Source organism: Tachypleus tridentatus, chromosome 1, assembly GCF_004210375.1.
Source record: "Tachypleus tridentatus isolate NWPU-2018 chromosome 1, ASM421037v1, whole genome shotgun sequence".
NCBI classification, from domain to species: Eukaryota; Metazoa; Arthropoda; class Merostomata; order Xiphosura; family Limulidae; genus Tachypleus; species Tachypleus tridentatus.
In genome coordinates, this window is record NC_134825.1 from 64,732,180 (window position 1) to 64,758,149 (window position 25,970).

General features: G+C 30.9%; 3 protein-coding genes across 3 annotated transcripts; 2 read left to right on the plus strand and 1 right to left on the minus strand.

Annotated features, from left to right (window-relative positions):
- Positions 1-1,893: 1,893 nt before the first annotated feature.
- LOC143250576 (sorting nexin-12-like) lies at positions 1,894-7,899 on the plus strand. The gene is made up of 4 exons (XM_076501357.1): positions 1,894-2,107; positions 3,080-3,175; positions 5,245-5,369; positions 7,199-7,899. Exons 1-4 carry the CDS (start codon positions 1,922-1,924, stop codon positions 7,302-7,304), a joined length of 513 nt encoding a protein of 170 aa, XP_076357472.1. The 5' UTR covers positions 1,894-1,921; the 3' UTR covers positions 7,305-7,899.
- A 1,849-nt stretch (positions 7,900-9,748) lies between these two features.
- LOC143250574 (dual specificity protein phosphatase 18-like) lies at positions 9,749-16,037 on the minus strand. The gene is made up of 5 exons (XM_076501343.1): positions 15,915-16,037; positions 15,852-15,877; positions 14,879-15,071; positions 12,178-12,316; positions 9,749-11,289 (listed from the first exon to the last, which is right to left on the minus strand). The coding sequence occupies exons 3-5, from the start codon at positions 15,044-15,046 to the stop codon at positions 11,063-11,065; spliced, it is 534 nt and encodes a 177-aa protein (XP_076357458.1). The 5' UTR covers positions 15,047-15,071; positions 15,852-15,877; positions 15,915-16,037; the 3' UTR covers positions 9,749-11,062.
- Positions 16,038-20,195: 4,158 nt separating this feature from the next.
- LOC143232473 (4-galactosyl-N-acetylglucosaminide 3-alpha-L-fucosyltransferase FUT6-like) lies at positions 20,196-21,041 on the plus strand. Its single transcript, XM_076467987.1, has one exon. It carries the CDS (start codon positions 20,196-20,198, stop codon positions 21,039-21,041), a length of 846 nt encoding a protein of 281 aa, XP_076324102.1.
- The last annotated feature ends 4,929 nt before the right edge of the window (positions 21,042-25,970 follow it).

The window sequence follows — 25,970 nt, forward strand, 5'->3', positions numbered from 1 at the left end:
TTTTATTGTAATAAGTACAACTTAAACAAGATTTCAAAGTCTTCTTCTATTTTTTAGTCCTGAACCTAACTCAATTAAAGGTATAAAGTTGGTTTGTTTGTTTTGAATTTCGCACAAAGCTAATCGAGGGCTATCTACGCTAGCCGTCCCTAATTTAGCAATGTAAAACTAGAGGGAAGGCAGCTAGTCAAAAGGTATAAAGAAGGAAGCTAAATCAATGCTACTAGGTAACAAAGATTTATAAGAATAGTAAATAAAGGAAAAAGTTTACGCGTAAAAAATGGCTTTACATCACTTATTCAAAATTTATTATTTTTACACAAAATAATAAAACAATTAACTGGCGCTTTAGTAGATTTTATACGGAAGCTATTTTTTTTCTCTTTTAAATAATGTATTTAGTGAAGTAGAAGTAAGGACAACAAACAACTAAATAAATGAACAAAACTGTAAATCTTTCCCACAGAGTCATTTCTTGATTATTATCCAAATATCATGTTATTAGAGATAGAACAGGAAAACAAAAACAAAAACTTAACTGTAGTAGCTTTATTGTTACATCTCGTTTAAGAAACATTACGAGTTTAAATAATTATCAGAAGAAGGCGTCAATAAATAGTTGTATTTATGGAAATAGTTGGTAACCTATTTTAGAAAAAGAAAATAATTAGTATGTATTTTTGTGTAGATAAGTTCCACTTTATAAAATTTACTTTTGTGACATTAAATCTCTATGTGAAAATAATAATGAAAACTGTTTCGAATGTGTAGGATTATTGAATACATTTTTATTCAGTTGTCTCATTTTAGTTTACAGTATGTTTTAGGTTTTAGAAAGGACTGATAATAATAACATATTGACCAAAATATGAAACTGTTTATTGTTAATATTTGATTAGTTCCGTTGAAGTCCATAATCACATCCATGTTTTTAAAATTGGGATTTTAAATTTGAATTTTACGTAATTTAACAAAGATTAGTCATTTCACGTGTTATTTTTAACACGTTTTGTTTCCCTAGTATATATACATATATAATGGAAAATAAAATACAAATCTGTGGACGCAAAACCATATGTATAACATAAAATGTCTTGATATGCTTCTTTACAATTTCATGCACCCTTTTTGGGTTTACTGAATATTATTTATTAGTAAATATTTATTTAAGAAGTCTAAATGGGTACAACCTGATTATAGATAAGAAGAGTTATACTTTAAAGATCAATTATAATTTCTTGTGCCAGTTTTATGTTACAAAAAGTTATAAATAAGTAATATCGTAAATTTATATATATATCAGAAAAATTAAACTACTTCTGCGAATTATAACTTACCACCAGTTTCCAATGCCGTTGGAAACCGGCTGTAGATATATACAGCAAAAAATATTCTTTTAGAATTATATTAATACTGTATTATCTATTCGTTTGACAAACGTCACACAAACAAATCTTTATATAACTCTCCCACATAATGTATAACTCTAATTTTGCAAAAAAAGTATCTTAAGAATATATATTGCTCTTTAAAATTGTAGCCGAAAAGTTTAGAAAGTAGAAACTTGGAAATAATAGAAAACAAATATATAAAATAATCAGTTTTAAATGTTGGTAAATAAGAGTTAAAAATATATTCTAATATTTTCACAGGTTTGCTCTCCTAACTATAATCATACCTTATTTTGTTGTTATTTAACAATAACGTAAAATTAAAAGCAGTCTTAAATTTTAAGCTTGGATTTATTAAGAATTCCAGTCAGAGAAAAAAATCACATGATTTTAATACAATTAATTTAAAAAGTCAGCACTAGGTGTGCTTTAATTTTTGGCCCCAATACATGAATAATCTATTATATAATGTTAATAATAAGGCGTAATTCTTTTTATTCATGGTTCTTGGCCGGTAGGTGTCAACTTAAATGTTCACCAACATGGACTCTGAGGAGAAGGTAACTCAAGATTCAACTCGACGGCTTCAACCGAAAAAACAAACTTTAGATGATGCTTATGCTGCTCCAGCAAATTTTTTAGAAATAGATGTTCTTGATCAAATTACACATGGGTTTGGTCGAAATCGGTATACCGATTATGAAGTTAAAATGAAGGTACGACTGGTGACATTGGCGTGTACGGTGTACTTCGGTTTGTAAAAAAGTATATAGCCGCTCTAGTACGAGTACTACTTGTATTATACTGTTGTTAACTTTAGTATGAATATAAATGTAATATTACTTCTACTAGTTATTTATTATTATTTAAAAACTTTCACCACCTTTTCAGCATGTTATTAGCTGCAGAATTAAAAATGCTCTTTGTTGCTGTTACGTCTAACGTCGTGACAAGAGTGAAAAAACATTAGTTTAAAAGATAGTATTTTATAATAACATTTGTTATGTTAAAATTTCCAACTTAATATATCTGGTATATTGATAGTGATGATGTTATATAATCGTTATGTATAAATTTGAGTTTGTGTTTAACTGTTTTATGACAGTATAGAGAGAAATTTTTTTCTCTTGTACTTTTAGGGTTAAGGTTACTACTAATACTTTTACTGGTATAAACCAGGTATGGTGAGTATTGTTTTATTTTTCAAGAACTTTTTATATGAGTCAACAGAATAAATTAAATTTTATGTAATAATTGTCAGTATGTTTTGAAAAGAAATGCTGGTAAAGTAGTAAATGAATACAGAAATAATTAGCTTTCAAATAAATACTATATATGTGAAAGATACTTGTTATTATGCCCACTGTTCATAATTTCTTCGAATTTTTATTACATCACAAATACCAGCCTTCTGCATTCTTCAAAGCTATATTGAAATAGCATGAGTACAAGGAAATACAAAAGGATGTAAAGTAAAATTGATTGTTCGGAAAAACTGTTGACATTGAAACATGAAGTGTATATAACTGTAAAGATACTCAATGTTTTAGTAGCCTGCATCCCTATTCAAATAATTTTCAAAAATAGTGTTTTCTCTGATAATGTAAGTACAGTTTGTCCATTAGATTGTTTATGTGTAAATAAAGTAGCTTAACTAAAAGTATTTATATTAAGGTTTGTGCTTTCAGACAAACTTGCCTGTTTTCAAGATGAAAGAATCAAGTGTTAGACGACGTTATAGTGATTTTGAGTGGTTAAGGACAGAACTGGAAAGAAACAGCAAGGTAGGATAAATGTAGTCAATTATAAGTCCAACCATGTACACTTTCATAAGCATAAATGTTTATAAAATGTTCAAAAATAATTTTAAACATAATAATCAATAAAAGTTAATGAAGCTAATTATCAAAAACAATGATAAGGAATATTAATTACAAACCACATAAATTTGCAAGTTATTTGCTATTTACAAACGTGCACATATCTTGTCAATACATGAAATTTGAAAGCATTTGTGTAGTTACACCTATACATATCCAATGATAGAAACTTATGAATGCTATCCAAAATATTAGAAATTCATAATCAAGTGTATATCACTGGCAACCAAAAAAATTAAACCAATTTTTTTAAATAAGTGTAAAATCACTACAAATAAATCTTTAACTTATAACCTTCATGCATCAGAGGGTTAGAGGATTCCAGTATGAATGATAGTGACTAAATGAATACACAATATTAAATGGTCATCACAAACTCAACTATTTCTTTTATCACTGCAGTGTACACAATAATAATACAAACTTTTTTTTTTTTTTTCAAGCAAGTCGTTGTTTGCTTTATCATGTTACTCCACTCCACCAAAAACAAATTATTTAAAAGATACTTGAGATTGCAAGTTATCTTGTTCATTGGAAGACAGGGGTGGATTGGCTCTGTGGGCTAAAATAATATTTTACCAATAATAGGAATATACAAAATGGACAAAGCATCATTAAACATGGTATTTACAATGCCTAAAAAGAAAACTGGTATTATACAATACAGTTCTTTAAAAACAGTTGTATCTTAGCAATGTATCAGGTCTATAACTTACTTGCATGTCACTAGAACTATAAAAGCTTCTTGTATATTACATACGATCTGGTTCGTAGTGTAGCGAGAACTTTGCCTGCAGTGTTTAATTTCTTTGGGTGTTTTATTCTCAGCTTCTTTTTCTTTGTTGTAGTTTGTACATGTTCTTGAGATTCTTTTCATTTCTAGACTCGTATATATTTAATAAGTAAAATGTATTTCTTATCCTTATTAATAAAATTTGTAGAAGAAAAAATGTTTTAGGCTCAAATTAAATACCCTTAGCTGAGGGAGGTTCCAAAATTTAATATATTTTGTTTCCAAGTATATATTCAGAAGAGCTTTGAAAGACTTCATCCACTCCCTAAATTGCAAAACAGTGCAAAAACCATTTTTTTTTTTTTTTTCTTATATTTGGGCAGGATAGCTTGAATTATAACCTCTTCTACCCATGCACTGGTAATCTGAATCCAGATATTAATAACTTGACAGGTGAGAACCATCTATTTCAAAACAAACAAGAGTGAGCTATTTAAGTTATTGAACTTTAGAGAATAACACCCTTGTGCAAGAACATCATTCAGTAATACTTTTTCAGGTCTTTGGCAACTTAACCTTATTAAAAGTTGAAGTAATATGGCTATTCCATTTCTTTAGCTACCAGCATCAGAACTAATATAAAGCAGTTTATTTACCCATTATTTTAAATATTCAGATTTGATACAGATCTACATTTGTAGTCTCCATGCTTGTTCAACCAGCTGGTATTTTACTAATTGGCACTAATTAGCATTTCTTGTTTTTATATTACAAATGACACTTTGTGGAATTGTTATAATTCACATACTCGTAATGCTTTGAAACAAAATTACAACACGAATAACCATTATAATTATTGGTATTACCATCTCCAAATGACTATTTAAAATCAGGTGACTGACAGTGTATAATACATGTATGGGTAAACCATGAGAGTAATAAATATTTGTAAAACAACCCCCCCCCCCGTGATTCTGTTATTGTGGAGTTTTGCAAAGTATGAATGATTTAAAGTATTAATTATATGAATCAATTTACTTTACATCTTTAGAAGTCATTTGGAAATATTTTGTCTAACCTGAAAGAAATTATTTTTATCCTTTAGTTAATATCAGGTCTTTTAAATTTTATAAAACAATTTATTCTTTTATTGTAAGGAATTGACAAATCACTTTTTGTTAGTGCAAATGATGTACTTCAGATTATAAACTATTAAAAACAAGACATTTTGTTTGCATAGATTGTAGTACCACCTTTACCAGGAAAAGCTTGGAAAAGACAGCTTCCTTTCCGAGCAGATGAAGGAATATTTGATGAGGAATTTATTGAAGAAAGGAAAAAAGGACTTGAAATGTTCATCAACAAGTAAGTTTTATATATAAAAAATATTTTAAAAATTTACTGGCATACAGAACAAGTTAAATCTTAGTTATGGCTCCTAGAATATCATAAATAATTTTCTTACACTCCCAAAACCATGTAAACTCCTGGAATGTTTAAATTTCAATAAAAACTAAATTAAAATATAAATTCAACATTGCTTTCAAATTAGTTTTCTCCATTTTATAGATATAGTTGCACATTTTTATCTCCAATTTTCTGTGTTGGAAAGTAGGTTGTGGTATGGCATTACTGTACACTGGTTGTAATGTCTTTTACACTTTAGCGTTGATAGAAAAATTTAGGTATATAGTCCCAGTGGCAAAATGTTGATAGCATCATAAAATGCCTGGGGCAGAGTCAGTGTTTAATGAACAATTGTCAGCATGGCCTCATATTCAAATATCTATTTCAGAGTGTGTTTCCAGAGTACAGTAGTTTTGAAGAACGTTAAAGAAATATTTTCTTAGTAATTGCATAAGTACTGAAAGAGCAGTATTTACCTAAATATCTGTGTCTTATAATATGAAAAAACTGAACTGAAGGAATATAAGTTATTGATGTGTGTTTATTTCCATTATATACACTGTACAAATTACTCATTTTATGCCTATTTTTCGTTTAGTCATGAGAACTTTGTTAAAATATTGGGAAGTTACAGTGTGTGTGTGGGTGTGCATTGTAAAATACTTTACATTAATATGTAGAATGTCATTTGTTTACAAGTAAATGGTCTTTCTAGAAAGTCCTTGGGACAAACTCATACAGTTATGTTAAATTTTGTACCTTGACACCTTGATTTTTGTTTCATTTAATCAGATTAATTTCACACAACTTTTGTCCAACAAAGAATGCAATTTAGACAAATAGACGACATGCAATATACATCTAATATTCACTTGCCAAACTACTTTTACATTGAATCATTTATCTAAAGTTCAAAGGAATAGCTTATTAATTTTTCTGTAAGTGTTTTATATCTAATACAGTTTATTTTTGTTTTGTTGTTTTTTGTGTGTGAAGCAGTACATCATTAGTTTTTGTGGGTGTGTGGGTGAAGCAGTACATCATTTCCTGTTTGGTTACACTTCATAATTCCCACTTACATTTAACAATGACAGCCTTTTTAGTTACAGAAGACCAAATGTTCTAAGGGTTATAAAGTTCAAACTTGTAATAAACAATTTACATGGCTATTTCATCACATTTCATTTCTCTACTCCGTGAAGGTCCATTCCAATTCAAGATGTCATTTTTTTCTTTTACTGTCTGTGCAGTATTGCTTTGAAGTGTATTAAATGTTGTATGGATAGCATTTTGCTATTGTTATTAAGCTAGAATTTCAAAATTTTGGCAACAGTTGAAACTATTAGCATTCCCTTTTACTATTTTATAAGGCCTTTAATTGCATCCATACATTTGCTTTTATTCTGAAGATTCCTACTGTAGTTTCATTAAGAAAAATCACGTGGACAAATAAACAATCTGGTTAAATACCTGCTACGATATGCCAACATTACCACAACCAGTGAGGACACAGCATAATTACTGTTAGGTTTTATTCATTCAATGGAGACTGATGTTAAAGACTGTTAGTTTATATATATATATATTGTGCAAAAACTGCATTCTTCATTTCATGATTACAGCTGATAAAACAAAACAGCTGCCTGTTTCAAATAATTAAAATGTCAGACAATCTTAAAACCTCTTACTTAAATTGACTGGTGAAATGTGTTTGTAGCTTTAGATACCACTAAACGTTACCGACATGACCACCGTTTTGTAACTTTTCTCTTTTTTTAATTCTCTAGAGTAGCAGGCCATCCTTTAGCACAGAATGAACGTTGTCTACACATGTTTTTACAGGAACAAGAGCTGGATAAAGCTTATATTCCAGGGAAAATTAGAAGCTCATGAAAAAATCTTTATTGATTTATATGGTCCATCTTGTCAGTATAACATCTTTTTGGAAGTGATCTTTAGACAAATACTAATCTTCCACCTCATAACATCCCATCATACCTAGGAAACGTTTTTCACTATGGTTTTGACAATGTTCATAGTGCAGTTATTTAATGTTGAAATCTTTAAAGTATAAGTCGTAAGATATATTTCTTTACTTGTATATTAATTATTTGTTAATTGAGATGTTGCATAATATATGTACAGTATTTTTTAATTTCTTTTGAAATTTGCTAAATAAAACTATTAATCTATTCCACATTTTGAGTAATATTTACTAACTTTTATTTCTGATCTTACAAGCTACTGAATTCTATATTTTTGTAACTGTATTGGGACTTGTCAGATTAGCATGTTATTTTTTTTCTTTTTTGTCTTTATCTTGTCTGTTAGAGAAATACTGACTGTAAATTTTCAAGTATAATAAAGAGGGTTGAACTGCTATAAACTAAATTCAACTGTGTGGAAGAAACTTGTTGGTTGTCTCGGAAGTAAAACGGTACATGTACCACGAGAACAGCCAGTATGAATAAACAATGTTGAAACTGTATTTATGGTATTTCAAAATGATTATTTCCACACACATACTTGTATATGGTTAATCTCATCAAGATTCCTTTTTGTTGGTGCCTAGGCTCTTTTCTTGTTGTGGTTCAGTTATCCAAATTAATTCTAGAGTGATAAATCTTGTTAAACAGAAGACATCTCTAGCAAAGTTAAAATATTCTTATTTTCAGGCAGAAAGGATACCACAGGACTTAAAATATTAAATTTAGTTGGTTTATTCTTTTATAATAAAATGTTGCAGGTAAAAATTCAAACAATTTATTTAGCATCAAGTTCTTTTGAAGTGTAAAAATACAACACTGCATATTTACCTTTCTAGTCTTATTACCACTGGGAAAAGTTTTCTTTTGCTTAAAGTTATCTACAATTGTTTTACTTCATGTTAGTTTTTTCCCAGTAATGATAATTGCAAATAATAACTCACTGATAGTTCAAAGAATTGTTCAACTTTGAATTAATTTAGTGAAAGGTACATAATTATAAAATGTGAAATTCAACACAACTAATACTATGTCTTATGATAATATAAAAAATGATTAACTCAATTTGTTGGTATTATCCAGTAAAGATTTATCAAATTAAAATTTAAAACAAACTTTAAGAAACTAATAAGTAAAGAATTAGTGTTTTCAGAAAGGTAGTTGTGCTACAATATCAGGTTCTAAAGAGAAATGTTCTTTACTGTTTTTAACTAAACTGCAGTTAATAAAGCATCCAGCATGCAAAATTTAACTTCTCCCATTAGCATTTGGCTTTATGCTAGAAAATGCAATGCATTTTCTTTGTTACCTATAATGTAATTTGTGTAGAACATATTACTAGTATAACTGCTTATTACTCAATTTCCTATTTAGATCCAAGTTACATCTTCAACAGTGCCTTAAAATTGAATATCTTTTTTATTAAATTTAAACAAAGTTCTCATTCATCTTCAAAGAAAAAAAACTTATTTTAAAGCATTTTCCTAAATGATGAGGATGACAATATTGTTAATTTAAAAACAGTTGACATTAGGGCTCTGATTTTAAACAAATTTTCAGTGTTTAAGTCAAATCTTATAAATCTGGTCACATTTAAAATATCTAGAGGTTTAGACAATTATGCAGCCAACCTCTTAGTTTTTAAAACAGTGCCTTTCCTTACTGTGTGTTAAATATGTGGCTGTATTTTATGTATATATATAGCAGAAATGACAGCGTGATATAAAATATTGTGTAGTGCAGATATTACAAGTGAATGTTTTACAATTTAATTTTGTTAATAACAAGAGTTAGAAGCAAATATAGTAAATGTTATGACAAGTTTAGTTATGTAACTTGAGTTGTGTTTACAGTGCATTGATACAGAGAATATATAATAAGCAGACAACTGGTGTTAGATGAGTGGGAAAAGCAGACAAAGTATAGCTATGTAAAGAGAACTTCAGACAAGGAAGATAGGCCTAGTTGTTAAAGTATGTTAGAATGAGATAGTATTAAAATATACAAGAATAGCTTAATCCATCAGAGAGACTTCTAACTGTCTTGTGGAGACAGACAAAAGGTAGATAATTATTTGGAAGTAGGCCTAAATATGAAAAAGGAACAGACAATTTTAAAAATACAGGATACAACTGTGGTAACTTGATAAAATGTAAGTAAACTGTGCTTGGATAGTTTGGCACTGGTAATCGAGAGCAAAAGTTTTGGCTTGTCAACTGAAATTCTACAACTGAATAGACCTAAGAGGACTGTACAGTGTTTGATATGCCTATGATCATGTATTGTGTAAAGAATTTGTTATACATACATTTAACTAGTTCCAAATGTGTATATCATGTTGGAAACAAAGAGTGAGTGCTGTTCCTTTATTTTTATAATTTACTGCCAACAAATTGCAGACACCTACAGAAATGAAACCTTAGTTTAATAACAGTATATATTTACAGTATTGAAAAGTAGAAGTCTTTAATTGACAATTGAGAAACATAACCTAATGTTGAACAAATAATTTTCTGCTTTTATTAATTATTTAGTTCAAGTAATTTTAAACAATCTTAAAGTATAACATGCTCCCATGTATATTGTACATTCAACACTGTTATCCCAAGGTACAGTAAGTACTTAGAGTTCTGAAAACTTTTGTTCTTCAGTTATGTTTTGTATTAAAAAAAAAGCCACTAAATGAAACTAAATAGCATGAAATCATAATTACTCTTAAATGTTACAATGTATATAATAGTGCAAGACAGCATATAATCACTATAATTTTTACATAAAATAGTTTTCAGTTATTTTAATGAACTGTTTGATATTAAACACCAAGCCACACAATGGACTATTTGTGCTCCAACCATTATGCAGAGATGCCAACCATCACGATTCGAGCATAATTATTACGATTTTGGTGTATACATTACGACTTGTTGCAACTCCCAAATTATTATATATTATATAGGCCTATATAATAGGGGTGAAAAGAAAATTTCCAGTGAGATACAAATAAATTTTGATAAATAAAAGACATAGTCCAAATGGCTACTTGTGATAATCATGTTTGTGCTTGAAATAATAAAAAAATATTTGTATCTCTGACGTCTACCTGGGTACATGGGGGAATCCATAGTTACGTCATCAGTGCTTGCGTAGATGGGTATTTCTCATTTTCTAAGCGGCATAGAAACAGCAATGCGATCGCTCACAAGATGGGAAAAAAAAGAGGCCTTGTTCACCATTGTCTTGTTTCTGGCAAATCTCAAAGGACTAAAACTGTGAAAGGGCTCTGTCTACAATCATTATGCTCAGTCATTTGAAATAGTTGGCATCTCTGCATTCTGGATGTAAATTCTAACAGTACAAGTCCAGAACAAACTGTACTGCTACCAGAGAGCAAGTGAACTGAAATAGTTATAGTTATTACTGGCAGTTTATAAACTATGTATTACACTAATTAGTAATTATAATTTTTTATGACCAGAAAATTTTTTTAGTGAATAAAAAATTGAATTTTTTTGTACATAAAAATACAAAAAATCACCTTGTATATTCAATATGAAAACACTGACTCACATATTTACATGGTATATAAATAATTATTACATCAGTTAACTGCTTTAGGATAATTTACATTTTTACTATTTTTTTTGAAAGAGCAGTTCTAATATCTGCTCACCATGCAAAACTGTTATATTCTTTAAGGAATATGTCTGGAACCATAAGGTCAATGCCCATACCTGGAACTTCAACCATTCTTACAGTATTTTTTCCGAAACATTTCTTTTCATATTCTATTAACTGGCTGAAGAACCCATTGTTAGGGCGTACAGCAGGACGACATTTTTTCAGAAAATGACAGGCACTTTTCAGCTTCATATTCTGATATTTCATAAGATAAACTATAAGACAAGGGAAATAAAATATTCCATAATTATATCCTGTGTATAAAACAAAAAGAAATTGATTTCCTTTTGCCAGGTAATTTAACTTTATTTTTATGTGCATGTCATAGATTTATTATTGATATACCAGATTGACTATTTTTGAAAACTGAAATCAGTAGTTAAATTTAAATTTTGACAAATTTAATTATCTATGTATTTTATTCATTGTAAACTTTACCTTCCTGTACCTAATAACCAATAAGAATGATTTTCTTTCTCATTAACATTTATTCATTATAATTATATTGGCTTTAATAACTCTGAAGAATAGCAAAACAACCATCAAAAACCATACATAACAGGAATACACTGGCAAAAAACATTAATTAGAGTTTGAAAGGTGTACCAATGCAGTTGGTTTTGTCAAAAAGGAAAAGGATTGTTGATAACATTATGTGATATACTAATTTCCTACTAGGAAATTTTGAATGAAACTAAATAATGTCCTACATTTCAAAGATCACCTATAAATTGATACATGTATAACATAAATAATGAAACTTTTGATAATACCTATAAAAATTTATTGATAATTTTTAACAAGTATCATTAAAAGTACCTTTTACTTATTATTTAGGGCTCTATGAAAAATAATCTAAATGGAAGACAGATAACTAACAAAATAGCTTGTAATTTAACTAAAACAATCCTGTGTACTTTCTGTCAGTACCATACGACCTGAATTATCTAAATAAATTGAGCACATCTTATTCAATAAGGCATAAAACTTTTGTATGTACTTACACAGAGGCTACCACTTTAAAATCAACAGATTAATTCCTCTCATTCTAGTATAGGGTTATATGACCAAACATCAGCAATAGAACTACATAACATACTCACCAAGACAAAGTGTAGCAGAACGGCTTGCTCCACACAGACAGTGCACTAGGGTCTTACCTCCCTTCTTCTTAATTTCATTTATCTTATCTGCAACTGGATCAAAATGGGGAGTTATGTCAACCATAGTTGAATCATCTACCTACAAGATATTGAACACAAAAATTTATCTGTAAAATTGAAAACAAGCACCTAAAAATTGTAAAAACAATCTTGAAAGATGTAATTTGCTATTATTTGAACAAAGCTGAATTATAGCAAGACATTTATTATTGTAGTAAGAATTACTAAAATATTTTACTTTGTAGGTGGAGAAGTAACAATTCATATAATGCCTAATAAATAACTGGGACAACACAGCCTGATGATTACAGTATATTGGACTTTTATTTGAAATGTTGCAGACGTAAGGCTTGCTCAGGACAAACTGTCATATCCTTCAACCCAATTGGTTCAGTTGCATGCATATGTACAATGGATAACTGCAGATTGCTGTAGGTATAACCTGTGGTGGAATGGCATCCTCTCCAGAAGAAATGTGTTACCATTTGCATCTGCTTGCACCACATGAAACCAATGTTAAACATCAGTGAAGCATCTGTTAAATTAAAAATTCTAGAAGTTATATTTTTTTGTTATATAACAATTTTAAAAAAGCATATAATGGCAAATGTATTATAGACACTAAAGGAAGAACAGTTGAATAATAAGGCCATGAAAGTATCCAATGCAAACAAGTCCAGTTGGATGACCAAATAGGGATGTGAAACACTCAAAGTAGAATACACATCTTACTTGGAAATACATTCCAGACCAAAACATGAGAAGCAGAAGTTAGCAGTTCTTCTTATGCATTCCAAACAGATGCAATTCCATGAGAGGATGTGGTAAATGTACATGATATTGAACACCACAGCTAAGGGAAACAACTTTAGAAAAAATTGAATAACATAACTTAGATGGGAAGCAACAAGTAGAAGAATATATATTTAAAAAGAGTGAAGTTAATTGGTTTGCATCCATACGTTCAGAATTAGTGAGTTTAGGTACCTATTTAATATCAAGAAATGATGGGTAGGAATTATATAAAATCCAACCAACAAGTAGTTGTGGTTTCATTTTGATAGAAGACCCCAATGATTTTAATCTGGTCTAAAGAATCATGTCCAGAATAGAGCAACTTGAACTTCTTGAAAGTTACAATTGTATTAATCAAATAGTATAAAACACCATCATCATCAAGAATTAAACACCATGATTTTGGTCCTGGAGCCAAGTTTCTGCTTAATACAGAATTGTTTAAGATCTCCACTGCACCTCCAAATCCTAAAATGTCTTGCAAACATTGCCACACAAATTCCCTGTAGGAAATTATTGCTATATCTATCTAGTCTAACAATGTATCTGGTAAATGATATGCTATGTTCATAATAACTTTATTAAGATTTCATTATGTTAAAGGTCTAACTAAACTAAATGAAAATGTCAGAAGAATTATTAAGGCATACTGGAATAGATATCAACAGAAATGCATAAGCATAATTATGCCTGAAGTAAAATTCCGTGTTAACTTGATTGATCATTTGTTTGTTGCAGGTTTAGTGTTGATAAACCTTACAGTGTTTGGTAAACAAAGATTTACCTATCCAGAACAAAGAATTTAGCAATTTCTTCAAAATAGCTTCAAAACTATCCATATAAATGAGTACTTTAATATATTGAAGTAAACAGTCTTTGTACTACAATAACCAATATCTGACTGAATTTATTTTGTTCCAAATGTAAATTCCTTGAGTTGGTGACTTATGTACTAAACCTACGACTGCATGAACCTGGTTATAAATAAATTTGTAACCTGTCTAAAGTAGAGTCAAAATAACTACGCTTATCAACCATCTCTCACACCAGTCTTATTTAATGCCTTTCACGCATGGAAAGAATTAATTTATTTATAAAAATTAAAACCAATTAAAACAAATAGTTTGCTTGACAGATTATCCTGTGAGGAAAAAAGTTCATATTATTACACATTAAAACACTGGACAATAATTCCAGATAAAAATATCTAATTAAATAAAATTAATTACAAATTCTTTAATAAAATTCAAGCCAAATATTCCAACTTCACATGATACTTGGCAGTGTAACTGATAGATTACATGTTAGATTCCTTCATTTCTAACTCTGATTTGCTGTTTAGAATGTCCCTTATTAACCTTTTCACAGTACTCAAGATATATATTTAATTTTTTCTGACTCAGATCTACTCGTGTGTCTCAACAATAACTAAAACTCACGTGTACTGCAAAAATCGATTCTACACGGTGTGTTTATTCATGATATCTTTATGGTCTAGTTCCACATACTCAATTTAGTATATTAAGTAATAATTTCACCAATTAATACTGAATCCTACATTTATTAAATATCTTAATAACTACTCAATATTTTGTACTTATTCATGTAGTGTTCAAGACTTAAAAATAGTATATCCTGCATCTTTTTTAATTAGTATATTTCACCCAGATTTAACATAAAATTAATTATTCCCTATTAAAATGTAAAATTATGAAAGAAAACTTAGCACAATCAACTATAACATAAAACTTCATACTAAACAATATCCACACATTTGTTTATACATTTTATTATTGATTAATCAATCATACAGATATTCAAACTATCAGAGTAAGATATCACATACTGATATTCTAGTATAATCAAGGTCAGCAAAAGGAAGAGGTGGAGATGTAAGGCTGATATTGATCACTGCAGTGATTCCATGACTTTTCAAATTTTGTTCTGTGACAGCTTGGGTTCCAGAAATAAAAAGATGATCATTTATTTTTGAAAATTCACTAGACATCTCCATACTGATCAGATGTCCTCTTGAACACCTGAAACATCATAATTAGAAGAGAAAAAAAATAACTTTCCTAAACTGGTAGTCATTTGTGCATTTAGTTTATTTTCTTTAAACATCTGAAGGGTGAGAAATTTGTGTATAAAAATAAATATTTTAAAAATAACAGATATACATTGAAAAAGTCCATTCAAATTTCTCTGAATTTTTATTGGATAAGAAATTAATTTCGTATTCTGTTTTATTAATAAATTAATTGCACTGAAAACAGTTTATATGTAAAAACATTTTTGTAAATGGTACATAACTGTAAGTAATTGTATGCTTTAGTGATTTTATTTTTTGTCATACACACCTTTGTAAAGTTAAGTATCCCTTCCAAAAGAGAAGTAACTTTACTAATCACACTGGTATACTTAATAAAATTGTCATAATTTTACATTTATTAATTTCGATAAGAAAAATAACACTGAACACTGAGTCCTAAAATACTCTACTGATAATGTGGGCCTAGTTTAACTGGAATCCATTAATAGCAACCTTTTTCCTATGCAACCATTCTACAATCCAATGTTATTTTTATAGTAAACCTTCTGAGTAGAATCTTATAAAAACTTTTCGAAAAGAAAGTAATCCAATTCAATACCCCTTCCATCATCAAAGTGACAAGAGATGTCCTAAAAAGATATTGGGTTAGTAAACCAAGAATTTTCCTTTGGTGAATTAATGTTATTTTTCATTTAATGATTTTGTAAAATATATTTTATCACATTCTAGAAATGTATCTACTACAAAAGTAGGACTAACTGTCTACCTATAATTCCTTTGCCAAGTCTTATCCTCTCTTAACTCTTTAGTGATCTACAACATGTTAAGCCAGCTTCCATTACTGATCTCCGGTATCGTTTGAAACCTTGGTGAAAACCAGCCCTGTCTATTACCCTGGTGCGTTAATTACGTTTCAATTCCTTATTTTTCTCACTTACTACCATAGAACAAATATCTATATGATTTAAACAGATTACAAATTTAATAAATAATGCTCATGATTAGGAAATGTCACTACTGATAACCAGTAGACTTTAATTTTGCCTTGACATTACATACAGAAAAAATTACGATATTTGAAATAAAATAATAAATTTATACACATAATTACAATTTAATAACCATAACCAATTAATATAAAAGTATCATAAGAAGACACTTATAACTACATTTTCTTTCCCTATAAATGTACAAGTTAAAACTCTCACTCGTTAAAAAAAAAAAAAAAACTTGAACATTTATCAGCTGGAATTATTATTATTGTAATAAAATAATCAGCAAGTATCTGTGTGTGTGTTTTCTTATAGCAAAGCCACATCGGGTTATCTACTAAGCCCACCGAAAGGCATCGAACCCCTGATTTTAGCGTTGTAAGTCCGGAGACTTACCACTGTAATAGCGGAGAGACAATCAGTAAGTAAACTCAAAAGGAAAACCGAATTAGTTTCATTTTTATAAAGTTTCTACGAATTATGTTATCTTTGACATTATTTGTAGGACTTAGCTTAGATGGGTTTTTTTTTGTTGCCCCCCGCTAGTACATCGGTATGTCTCCGGATTTACAACGCTAAAATCAGGGGTTCGATTCCCCTCGGTGGGCGGAGCAGATAACCCTTTGTGGCTTTGCTATAAGAAAAACACACACACACTGTTTGTTTTTTTTTGTTTTTCGCACAAAGCTATTCGAGGGCTATCTGTGTTAGCCATCCCCAATTTTAGCTGTGTAAGACTAGAGAGAAGGCAGCTAGTCATCACCACCCACCGCCAACTCTTGGACTACTCTTTTACCAACGAATAGTGGGGTTGACCGTCACATTATAACGCCCCCACGGTTGAAACGGCGAGCATGTTTGGCGGGACGGGGATACGAACCCGCGACCCTCAGATTACGAGTCGTACGCCTTAACACGTTTGGCCATGCCGGGCCATTTAGCTTAGAAACAACACTTTAACAGAAAGCGGTCCCCTTCTAAGGTAGTAACAAGTTCACAGATTTACAATGCTAAAATCAGGGTTTCGATGTGGTTTTGCTGTAAGAAGTCACACACTTAAAAGAAGATGAAAAATATTGTGCAAATAATGAATAGTCTACCCTTGCACTCAACTTTTAATTAACAACAAGTTAATTTTATATTATCTATTCATTCAATGATGCAATTTTGCGTGGTCAAGGCAATGAGAATGGAAGTAAATGAAAGGACAAGAAAACGGTATACAAAGGAAAATATTGAATATTAATCCACGACCATTGCTTGTCACTTACAGTGTATATTCTTTAAAGTTGGTTGTTAGAGGTGGTGCAAAAGTTGCCTAAAAGTAATAGCATTCTTTGACCTTGTACAAGATATTTATGTGTAATTTTCAGTTTCAATACGCTATTGAGAGGCTCTAACACACCATGTCTAAACATGACAGTGAAACCATTAAGTAATACAAGAAGACAAAGACGTATCAATGCTTTGAAATATCTACTCTATCAGCTTGGCAATATATACGATGCCTTAGTTGAAATATCTATGGATATTTCTCTTTCAGAATCGTATGGAATTCTTTACGGGTGAAGCATGTAAACTTGCAAATAATATTTCCTATTTCAAGTCATCGTTTCTCTCGTTTTGTTTTTTTTTGGTATGATGTTTTTTTACCCAGGAGTCCCACTTTGAAGCCAGAGAAATATTTTACTGGAAGATATATCCTTCTTGAATGATATGCGCCATCTCTTACTTTTTCTTTTTTTAACGTATGAAGTAAGTTAACTTTGGGTCTAGCTAAATGTTTATTTTCTGTGAAGGATATCCCCCCTCCTGGATAACATGCAGAAAAAAGTGTCATAAAGTAATTCAATCTTTTAAATTCGTAGGTTAATGACGACTAAACAGATATTAATAATATGTTCTATGAACAAGAAGCTGTGAATAAGGTGTCAAATTCAGCATCGTAATTGTTTTTGGTCGATTAGGAGTTTAGTTCAAGCTATAAGATGACGAAGAATGTCGAAAATAATGTTCAATTCCGTTCTTTATCTTTAAGATATGAAAGAACAGGGATATACTTTGCTATATAATATAGTGGAAACATTACGAAACACTTAAGGCTTCAGGACGTGGCATGACCAAATAGTGTTATGATCAGACCCTTTGCTTTAGTACTGTACAGCGGTAAGTCTACAGATTTATAACGCTAAAATCAGGGGTTCGATTTCCCTCGGTGGACTCAGCAGATAGCCCGATGTGGCTTTGCTATAAGAAAAAAACACACACACAGATTCTTGCTTATTATTTTATCACAAGTTATCTCTACATAGCATAGGCGGATTCTTTTGGAGAGGCTTATGTTGTTTAATGGTAACATTAAGTTTGACTAGCTTTTGTAGGATTCTTGATGCAGAAAGTAGAATTATGAAACATACTTGCAAAATACAGTTATGCATTTAGATAATTAATAGGCCCTGCATGTCCAGGTGGGTAAGGCGTTCGACTCGTAATCCGAGGGTCGCGGGTTCGAATCCCCATCGCACCAAACATGCTCGCCTTTTCAGCCGTGGGGGCGTTATAATATTACGGTCAATCCCATTATTCGTTGTTAAAAGAGTAGCCCAAGAATTGGCGGTGGGTGATGATGACTAGTTGCCTTCCCTCTAATCTTACACTGTTATATTGAGGACAATTTGTTTGTTATGACGATTCTAGTGAAATCCAAGCTCTGATTGAGAAGATTGATGCAGATGATTCTGTGAACGCAGAAAGTTTTGTGAACGTTGACAAAAATGTTTTAACAGAAACCGATGAAATTGATTTAAAATCTATAATAGAATCGCAAGATGGTTACAGTGTGAGATGTTCAGAAAATGAACAAAATGGAAACGACAGTGGGGAAATAGAAATTTTTACTTCATGACAAGTGTTAAGTTATATTAACGCTGTCAAACTGTATGCAAAAATGAAAGGGGAAAATGAACTTCACGGAAAGACCGTAGAATTAGTGTTCTCTTTTAACCGCATGAGAAAGCCCATCAAATCAACGAAACAGTTAAAATTGGAAACTTTCTTCAAATAAATTTGATTAAGATTTTGATTATTTGTTTATATTTTGAATGCCTATTTTTGTTCTCATTCTATTAGATATAACATAAACAGTATAATAACTTTATTCACAAACGTCTCACTTTCCTTAAGTCAAGCAAGTATAACGTTCTGCTCGAAAACTATATATAATTAAGGAAATGCATGTTCACTGTCTTAGCCGGAAAGCTTGTTTAAAATCGGAAATTTTACTCGGTCACATGCGATTCCGCTTTAGACAACTATTCGGAGGTATTTTTTGTGTAACTTTGTGGAAGAATCGCTAAACAAACAAAATAACGACATATATTTAGTTTATAGGAAAATAATTTCTTTTAAGGTCAAGTATTCAGTCGAATAATTTTACACTTTTCAAAAGAAAATACGAGAGACACATTCTAAAGTCAGTTATTTTGTGACTCAGCGGTTGTATGAGAAATCATATGACTGAATCTGACTTTGGTGAAGACAGAATTAGTAACAAGTACAGCTGTTATCATTCGACAGGTGGCTTTCTTGTACGTTTCTCTTTAATAAGCTAGCGAAATAAAGCGCAGTATATATTTTTTGTAATATGCGTGCATACGGTCTAGGATTAAAACTACAAGTATTAGATTTTTTGTTATTTTGCAAAGCATATGAAGTTAAAGTGTGACATAAAGTCCGCTGAAAATTCTATAGTAACTTTATGTTCTTTCGCAATCGAAGGGTGCTTAATTTGCCTTTATTAATCAAAATTTTAATACTGCAATCACTGTTGCCCATGTACATAAAAAAACAACTCAATGAAGCAAGAAGCTGGGGATACTAAGTACGTATTAAGAAGTTCTGTTGAGAAGCACTCCAAGTTTTTATAAGATATCAGTCACGTACTATTTTCCCACAAGGAAAAATGCAAGCTTTCCAGTCTGGGCAGTTCACAGAGTTTTTTGTTGTTAGTAATCGTGTCTATTGTATCATTTGTATCCATGGGGATCTTACTGTTATCGTCACCAGACAAGCAATTTATTCGACCGAAGGCAGTCGTAAACCTTTACTTTCTAAAAGCAATGAACGACACGCAGCTAAACAAAACCATGAAACTCTGCCCATTGTCTTGTCTTATTACAACAAACAAAACCTTGATGTTCAGGAGCGATGCTGTTATCGTTCCACCAGAACAATTTCAAGAGAACAACACATTACTTTTGAAAACTTTAACTGATATCCGACAAGACAAAATTTGGGTGTTTAGAAAAGGATTCTCAATTACAAATTATCTCATGAACTCTACCATACATGATAATGGAAGAAATTTTCGATCTGAAATTTACATTGGTGCTTTAATATTTGATAATCGTTTGTCCGGCCATGACGATTTTTCTTTTAGCCAAGTCGAGTTTCAATCCCTAATCAGTCACAAGAAGGGACTAATCCTCTGTAAAATCTCCCGTTGTCCAGTATCAAAGGAAACATGGAGAATAATCCGTCAACTGCAGTACTGGCTCCCTCTACAAGTTACAAAATGTTGCTCTCCACCATGTAATCGAATCCACGTGGAAGGTCGTGAAGATGTCATACCATGGCCATTATATGCATACAAATTTTTATTGTTATTTGAAGACTTGATTGAAGAAAGCGAGTTGGATGACGAGCTTCGTATGGCTTTAGAAGTCGGTACCGTTCCTGTGTTACAGCTAAGTGAAAAGAAGAGACGTCACCTACCACCTGGATCGTATATCAGGATAGAAGACTTTCGAGATCCAAAAGATCTGGCAGAGCACTTGTACAAACTGGACATTCACAACTTCTTGTTTATTAGATATTTTCAATGGCATACTATTTTTTTTTTAATTCCCAAAGACGATATCCCAGCCAGAGGGTTATGTCAACTTTGTGAACTTTTAAAGAAGTAAGTTTTAAGCACTGTCCTTACAAGTTTTTGGATATATGTGTGTGTGTGTGTTTGTATAAAGTGTCAACATTTTTAGTTGCTATTTAAATTGTGTGAATTTTGAGGGAAAAAGAAACTTTGAAAATGAAGTTTAAATAAAAAATATCAACAGATTCGAGACGAGAAGCAGTTAAATGTCTTTACTATAATAATTAAAACTCTGGGGTATGGAATTTAATTAATAAATTCGAATGTTTCTATAATTACCCACAATTAATTATCAATGTTTAATGTGACCGAAAAACCATTAAAATTAAATTTGTTCTAAATTTTCATTGAAATATAGTTTTACACTAAGAGAATAAAATAAAAAACAGAACTCATAAACAAATTAATTAATTAGGAATTAACACGCCTTACTTATACAAAATGTATAAGTACTTAGCGGTAAGTCTGGAGGCTTTTAACTCTAAAAATCTAGTTGTCATATGAGATGGACAAAGCACAGATAGGTCATTATGAAGCGTTATGTTTAATAATAAACAAACAAGCTGACATTTCTAAAGGTTTGTTTGTTTTGGAATTTTGCACAAAGCTACTCGAGGGCTATCTGTGCTAGCCGTCCCTAATTTAGCAGTGTAAGACTAGAGGGAAGGCAGCTAGTTATCACCACCCACCGCCAACTCTTGAGCTACTCTTTTACCAACGAATAGTGGGATTGACTGTCACATTATAACGCCTCCACGGCTGGGAGGGCGAGCATGTTTAATGTGAAGGGGATTAGAACCCGCGCCCCTCGGTTTACGAGTCGGCTACCTTAACCACCGAGACTCGTCTTGATAATACATTTAGCATTGTAGTAAAGAAGTCAAGAAACAGGATCACACACAAAACTTGTAATGGGTTTTAAAATAGGTCCAAAACTTGAGCACTTTCGAAGAGTTTAATATTCTTCTTTATGAGAATGATGAAGTATAGTGAACTCTTTGAAAGCCATCGAGTTTTGGGTCGTTTGTAAAGACCATCACATTTTAACATTCTTATACACACTTGTGGACAAGAGTACAGATAACATAATAAAAAGAAGTTTTTCATGTGATGGGTATATTGTTCAATTGTATAAACTTTTTGTTGTATTTTGGATGCCATTCAGCATAAAATAACACGTTTTAATACCTAATTTTTGGACATTAAAGCTTTCTCTCTCTGAATAATTAACTTTTAGTTTAGTTCCATAGAGAATTAGAACACACTTTTTTAACATCACAGAGAAGGTTTTAAGTAGTTTTCGATTCCATACAACCACTTATCGTAAAATATTTTCTGAGTTTTCAGTGTATACAGTTAAACAGTTAAACATCTCTTCATCAAAAAGCAAAATCTTAAATATTTTTAATCCTTCTCAGCATGCTGTTACTTTAAATTAATGTTAGGAAAATATGTTGGGATATTAAAGTGTTATCTGTTACGAACAAATTACATGAAAAGAATGCCATCTTATTTACACCAAAAGACACATGCCACATAGTTGGCATAATGTACTTGATGGTACAGAATGGATCACATTCTTTTCTGTCTCTGAAAAGTGCAATAAAATAATTTATATTAGATCAGATCATTACAGAGAGCCTGAAGATTTAATTTGAACAATTTATTCGTGAATTCGATAAAACAAAATCTGTATTTTCTATGATTTGGTCACCAGAAAAGTCAGCGTGAATGTAAAACAACGAACTTGTGTATTGTTTAGTTCTGTATTTTCTATACTACTTGGATTTCATACTAACCGAATCTTTCCAGAGCCAAGTATAGCTCCACATACTGTTAATATTCACAGTGGGTTTTATTCACTCTATGTGTACTCAGATACTGTGGAACCTAATATTGTTGGTGATGTACAGATGCCACTGTTACGTATCATACAAACTAAAGGTCATAATGGAGACATGATCATAAAAATATTTCCAAATCCTCATTAGAGACACGTTTCGATTGGGACTGATATAAAGGATGACAATGTCACACAATTCCATTTAAACCAGGAAAAGTGATCATAACAATCCACTTTTGTCATCGTAAGAGTACCTTACTAAAATAAAATATCTGTGTACGATGCATGGTACAATTACCAAGTGAGATATGGTATACATACTTTACTAGTAGCCAGTGGCAACTTCGTCATAGACTGGGAGATATGTTGAGTAACCTCTTTCGTTCAGCTGTACCTTTTCTGAAGAAATCACATGAGCCTTAGAAATACAAACTGTTCAATCACGTAAGTGTAGCATCATTTTTTCACATTAGGAAAATAAACCTGCCTTTGCTGGAAAATAATGACCAATGAAAAGACCTTTGAACTTGTTTCGAGACATTCAACATACCTAATAACAAGAAGAAACAGAAAGGTCCTGTATCCAGTATCACTATTCCCAAGATATGAAAAACATCGACTCCAGATTATTTGGACGAGTAATGATGTCTCACCTACCACATGAAAAGTGTACAAAGTCTGAGCTAGACCTATTTTCTCTCTCTCCCATATTATCCATAATCGAGAAATGTTAATGGATGGAATATTATCCCCTGTCACCATTGAATTTTCTACATCAGGTTCAGGAGACAGATAAACAGATCTGGCATATAAATATCTTTATGTGACATGAAAGATTGTCAAACCAGATGAAACTGATATAAAAAAATAGTCTGCCTCTTTCAGTTTTTTTCTTCGTTCTCTATTTTCTCAAGTCGATGTACTTTTGAATAAAAACTCATTTTGTGATTTCATAATCTTTATGAGTCATGCATCAAAAGTGTACTGAGATATAATTAAGATACTAAAAGGATTCAATTTACATTATCCACATGGGTAAAGTACACAGCAGGTAGCTTTTGACAATCTCAACTTTAAAGGTACAAACACTGATGGAATAAGAGATTGACAGGTATATACCCATGTAACAGACTGTAAGCATGATTGGCCATCTTTCTGAAAAGCAAGTTATTGTCAAATGGTGTACGTTTAAAAACCTGTTTCACACAAAGAAAAAAGATGCATTTTGTATTATGCAGCGTGAGGAATCTGATAAGCTAATTAATTAATTGATTATTAATTACTGTTAACGAATTTTTAATTTACTTGTTATTAATCTTTAATTGATTATTAATTTATGTATCATTTGGTTATTAATTATGTATGACGTCACAATTCCGTTTGAATATTACCTCCCTAATTTCTTTTAAGTACTCTATTAACTAATTCAGAAACAGAAAAACATAACATTAGATCGAGACTAAATTACTTCATAGTAAAACATTAGTGTCTGTTGTCTTCCTCTTCAAAAGGGCCCGGCATGGCCAAGCGTGTTAAGACTTTCGACTCGTAATCCGAGGGCCGTGGGGGCGTTATAATGTGACGAGTAAAAGAGTAGCCCAATAGTTGGCGGTGGGTGGTAATGACTAGCTGCCTTCCCTCTCGTCTTACACTGCTAAATTAGGGGCGGCTAGCGCAGGTAGCCCTCAAGTAGCTTTGCGCGAAATTAAAAAACAACAACCTTTTCAAAGTAGCTGTATAAATACGAATTGCTACAAAATTTAAATCATCATACTGAAAATTTTTGTTTTAAATGCCATTGTTTGGTACCTTTATTTTAAAAGGTGATTTGGTTCATATATTTTTTCTGTACAGTGCTTTATTTCTACATAGGAACCAAATAATCGAATTAGTTCATAATCACTTTTTAACTATAATGTTTTCCATGCAACGTAGTTTATTTTGTATAATTTGACTTTCTAGCTATATTCTTAGTATATGATTGATTTACTATTGTAGTATACTTATTCAAAATGGCCATGTTGTTACTTTTGTGAGGATTAATTAAATTAAGTTTCTAGTCTTCCTGAAAAGTCTGTATTCCTTCTATAAAATATTGCATGGCGTTTTTCATAATTAATTATTTTTACTTCTTTTTCGAAGCTATTTTATAAATGCCATTGGTACTGTTACCTTAAATTATAGTGATTTTTAGATAAATAATTTTAATTAGTATTGATTTTTACAATTAATTTAGGCAATGATATTTTATGGTAATCAGTTTTGATTTTATTTATCAATATCAAACGTATTAATGTATTTATCTTTTGTATAATACGGTATTTTTGTACGGTAATGTAAGTTATCACCTATTTAGAACTGATGAACACAAGGAAAGACACCCAGTCAGAAACGCTTACCACCCACCACACATTGAATGTTTTAATTGTAATTCACTCATAACTTAGAGTGCAAGTAATAATAGTTTGTGGTAAAACACGTATTCGATATTCAATGCTTTAGTAAAGAATAAAACTGTGTCCCTCTTTTTAAATAGTTAATTTTTGTTTGCTTTTCGAATAACAAATATCACGTGAAGAAGAGATCGTTTGTTGAACTTTTTGCAACTAGTTAGAGCCACACAAAGCGATAAGATCTACGTATAGTATGTGATACTGTAAGCTCGACTAAGGAACAGCTGTTGGGACTGTGGATAAAGTTGTTAATGTTCGTTTTTCTTCCTACCTTGTATACTACACTGAACCAACTACTGCTTGAAAGTACAATACTCCAACGTGTATAAAAATAGCCTGTTGATGTACAACAATATGATTGCAAACGCAATAACTTATTTGTGTCCTTCTTCCGCTACAGCATGTCACAATAACACTGAACTAATAACAATCAAAATGTTTAAGTTTTAAAATATTGTTCAAGGGGATATATCGTAATCCTTCTACTGTTTCAATAAAGATCAAAAAGGTATACGAACATCTAATTTCAATTTGTGAAATGGATCCCAGGATCTTATGATAACATTCATATTAAAATCTACAACAAGACTAAAGAAAAGTTGTTTCATTGAACTTCTGCAGTATTTAAAGCAGTCAAATATTTTGTAAAATACCAGTGGAAAAAATA

What these genes read in the sequence shown, in the direction of transcription:
- LOC143250576 (XM_076501357.1), top strand. Translation starts at nt 1,922, where the DNA reads ATGTTCACCAACATGGACTCTGAGGAGAAGGTAACTCAAGATTCAACT. An exon ending in AACTGGAAAGAAACAGCAAG is followed by an intron (nt 3,176 to 5,244) that starts GTAGGATAAATG and finishes TTGTTTGCATAG; the next exon opens with ATTGTAGTACCACCTTTACC. An exon ending in CTTGAAATGTTCATCAACAA is followed by an intron (nt 5,370 to 7,198) that starts GTAAGTTTTATA and finishes TTAATTCTCTAG; the next exon opens with AGTAGCAGGCCATCCTTTAG.
- LOC143250574 (XM_076501343.1), bottom strand. Translation starts at nt 15,046, where the DNA reads ATGGAGATGTCTAGTGAATTTTCAAAAATAAATGATCATCTTTTTATT. An exon ending in TTGATTATACTAGAATATCA is followed by an intron (nt 12,317 to 14,878) that starts GTATGTGATATC and finishes AATATCTTGTAG; the next exon opens with GTAGATGATTCAACTATGGT. An exon ending in TTCTGCTACACTTTGTCTTG is followed by an intron (nt 11,290 to 12,177) that starts GTGAGTATGTTA and finishes CTTGTCTTATAG; the next exon opens with TTTATCTTATGAAATATCAG.
- LOC143232473 (XM_076467987.1), top strand. Translation starts at nt 20,196, where the DNA reads ATGAACGACACGCAGCTAAACAAAACCATGAAACTCTGCCCATTGTCT.